The following is a 2,760-nucleotide window of genomic DNA, read 5'->3' as shown; positions in this document are numbered from 1 at the left end:
ATGCTTCAGACATCTGTTGATCTTTTGGTAAGTCAGGTTTATCTGTACTGTAGGGCCACATTGTATGTACCTCTGAACATGCATGAAAAGCTGTCTCACTGGTTTCTCTGATATTCACTTAAATATGGGGGTCAAAGATGGTGTGCGTTTGGCCCTTATGGCTCTCAGCACCTCATTTGCCTTTTAGTCAAGTGACCTTGTTGATAGATAGTACTACTTGAATTTAATCATTTCTGCAAACGGCAGTTTGTGTTTGGAGTTGATTGTCTACTGTGCAGCAATCTGCTTTCCTGCGGAGTATCAACATGGACTCTGTTGAGCCTGTATTAAGTGCTAACAGAAAAGAAAATTACCAGGAAAAGTTATTCGCAAAGAAACTAGTGTATTCCAGACCAGATCCGTTGTCTGAGAAAGTGACAAAATCAAATAAGAGTGACTACAAGCAAACATTTAACAAAGAAGTTTATAATAAGCATAAGTTGTTGTGTGGGTGCAACATGCCTCATTTTCAGCCCAGAAGTTATTTCATTAACACTTTGAGGACCGACACCCTAGACACACTCTTGGTCCAATGGACCGGACATTTTTACCATTTTTTGAAATGCCACTGGCACGTTTCTATTTAAGATATCTTGAAACAGAAAACATATTATGAAAGAACGGTCCTTGAGGTATATTTTAAACATTTACTTTAATTATATTGGTTGATGACAAAAGTAATAACAACAAATATAAAATGTATGATTTCAGTTTCAGAAAAAATGCAATTTTTTAGTTTTGTGTAAATTCACAGGTAATTAGCTTCAGTGTGGAAGATTTTGAAGCATTCTGGAATCCAGAGTGGTACATTGTAGTCTGGACACCACCAACTGGTTTCCTTCCAACCTGTCTTGCCACATTTTTTTGTTTTTTTGTTTCTTCCGAGCAAACTTTACACACTCTAGTTGGACACTCTTTCTTCTCAGTGACTGGAATTTTTTCTGCAAAGTGTCGTCCTAGAAGTCTGTTGCTGTGAGTTTCACTAGGAACATTGTCTAGTGCCAAATTTGTACCTTTGTGAATCAGTCCTTCATCAATTTGTCATAGAAAAGTGGAAAAATGGCAGCTCTTTCTTTGAGCAGGAGTCCTGGTTTCCCGGTATAAGACAAATGCATTTGTTGCAGCTGTTATAAGCATGTGGAAGAACAATTTCTTCCACCACTTCATCTGTTTCCTCCTAAATGCATAGTAAGAAATCATTTGATCACTCCTATCAACCCCTGTTTTGTAAATATTATAGTCAAGAATGGCATCTGGGTTTGATTTTACTTTGATACCTTCCTTTGTATGAACAGACGTGTCAGAGATGGTAATTTCGTGCACAGTGGACAGGAATAATACATCTCTTGTGTCTTTCCACTTCAAACAAAGCTGATGATTTCTCCTCATTGACATAGACTCAACCCTTTTCAGTTTTTTGGAAACAATTTCGTTTGGTAGCTCTTTCCAGTTAGTCATGCATGTACCTACTACTTTCATTTTATGTTGCCACAGAAAATCGAATACTGCTGGTGAACTATAAAATCTGTAAACAGTGTGGCCTTTTCCCAGGTAATCTGCTAGCAACCTCTCAAATAATGGTAGTATGGAGTTGTCTTGTGTTCCTTTCCCAGCATATACCTCCAATCTAAGAACATAACCAGTTTTGGAATTGCACACAATAAACATCTTGGTTCCATACTTGTCAGGTTTATTTTTTATGTAAACCCGAAATACAATTCTTCCATGAAAACCACACATGCCTTCATCAATAGTGAGGTTTTCTGATGGGTAAAATGTTTTTTGTGATTCTAATAAGAAATGATCCAGGATTGGCCTGATTTTATGCGTGGGGCCATGTTCAGATTGACTTTTTAGAATGTAAGTTGAATTGTCATTCAAATGCAGGTTTGATAATATTGCCTTGAATCTGTTTCTGGCCATAACAGAACCAGTGAAAAGGGTTGAAATAAAACTGTTGGTAGACCAGTAATCTGTTGGTTTTGGTTTTTTCAAAAGAGACATGTGTTTAAATATGCCAAAAAAACAAATACATTTCGTGCAGCTTTCCTCCCATCACGAATTACAAAAGCTGTGAGGTTTTCCCCTGAAGCTGCTTTGAGTTTGTCATAAACAGACTTTTCATATCTGTTTGTTTTGGATTTTATGTGTTTCATTATGGAATTGGGGAAAAGAGGAGTGGAATTCTCTTGAACAGCTGCCATTACTCCACTTTTCTCTACAAATTGTGGCACAGTAGGCTGATTGTCAGCAAATTTCCAGCCTAATTCGGCATCAGTGTGTTTTTTCCATGAAATTTGTTGCCTCTTTGTTGGAGGTACAGACAGCTGTGTTGCAGCTGATGCCTGTTTTGCAGAGAATGTACTTTGTTCAGTAAACATCGGTTGCACAGATGCAGGTTAATCAGATTCTTGTGCAAGGTAGATGAGACGAACAGAAATAAATTTTCTGCTAACTGAAGCAACTCGAGCAGTATAAGTCATACAAATAATACTGAAGAAAAACTGCACTAGACAGTTCCTTACCTATATCTGAATATTCTTCATTCTTTTCACATTCAGACATTTCCCACTCAGAACCAGAATCATCCAATTCTTCTTCTAAGGCTTCTAAAATTTCTTTCTCACTCAGAAAATGTGACATATTTGAGAGAAAAATTAACAAGAATGTTTGAAACTCACGGCTACACCAATGCACATTTGTGCAGCGTGTCACGGAAGC

At 37.4% G+C, this 2,760-nt stretch overlaps 1 protein-coding gene across 1 annotated transcript; it reads right to left on the bottom strand.

Moving 5' to 3' along the window:
- Positions 1 to 771: 771 nt before the first annotated feature.
- Positions 772 to 1,962, bottom strand: LOC124606036 (piggyBac transposable element-derived protein 4-like). Its single transcript, XM_047138000.1, has 2 exons — positions 1,104 to 1,962; positions 772 to 1,052 (listed from the first exon to the last, which is right to left on the bottom strand). The coding sequence occupies exons 1-2, from the start codon at positions 1,960 to 1,962 to the stop codon at positions 772 to 774; spliced, it is 1,140 nt and encodes a 379-aa protein (XP_046993956.1).
- Between the last annotated feature and the right edge of the window lie 798 nt (positions 1,963 to 2,760).

This window comes from Schistocerca americana, chromosome 3 (assembly GCF_021461395.2).
Source record: "Schistocerca americana isolate TAMUIC-IGC-003095 chromosome 3, iqSchAmer2.1, whole genome shotgun sequence".
In the NCBI taxonomy this organism is placed as follows: domain Eukaryota; kingdom Metazoa; phylum Arthropoda; class Insecta; order Orthoptera; family Acrididae; genus Schistocerca; species Schistocerca americana.
Note: the sequence above shows the minus strand (reverse complement) of the source record. Positions and strands in the feature narration are given on the sequence as shown.

Bases quoted from the DNA above. Each gene is read 5' to 3' on its own strand.
- LOC124606036 (XM_047138000.1), bottom strand. From the start codon at position 1,962: ATGGCCAGAAACAGATTCAAGGCAATATTATCAAACCTGCATTTGAAT. The intron at 1,053-1,103 runs GCCATTTTTCCA...TGATTCACAAAG, and splicing joins TCCTGCTCAAAGAAAGAGCT to GTACAAATTTGGCACTAGAC.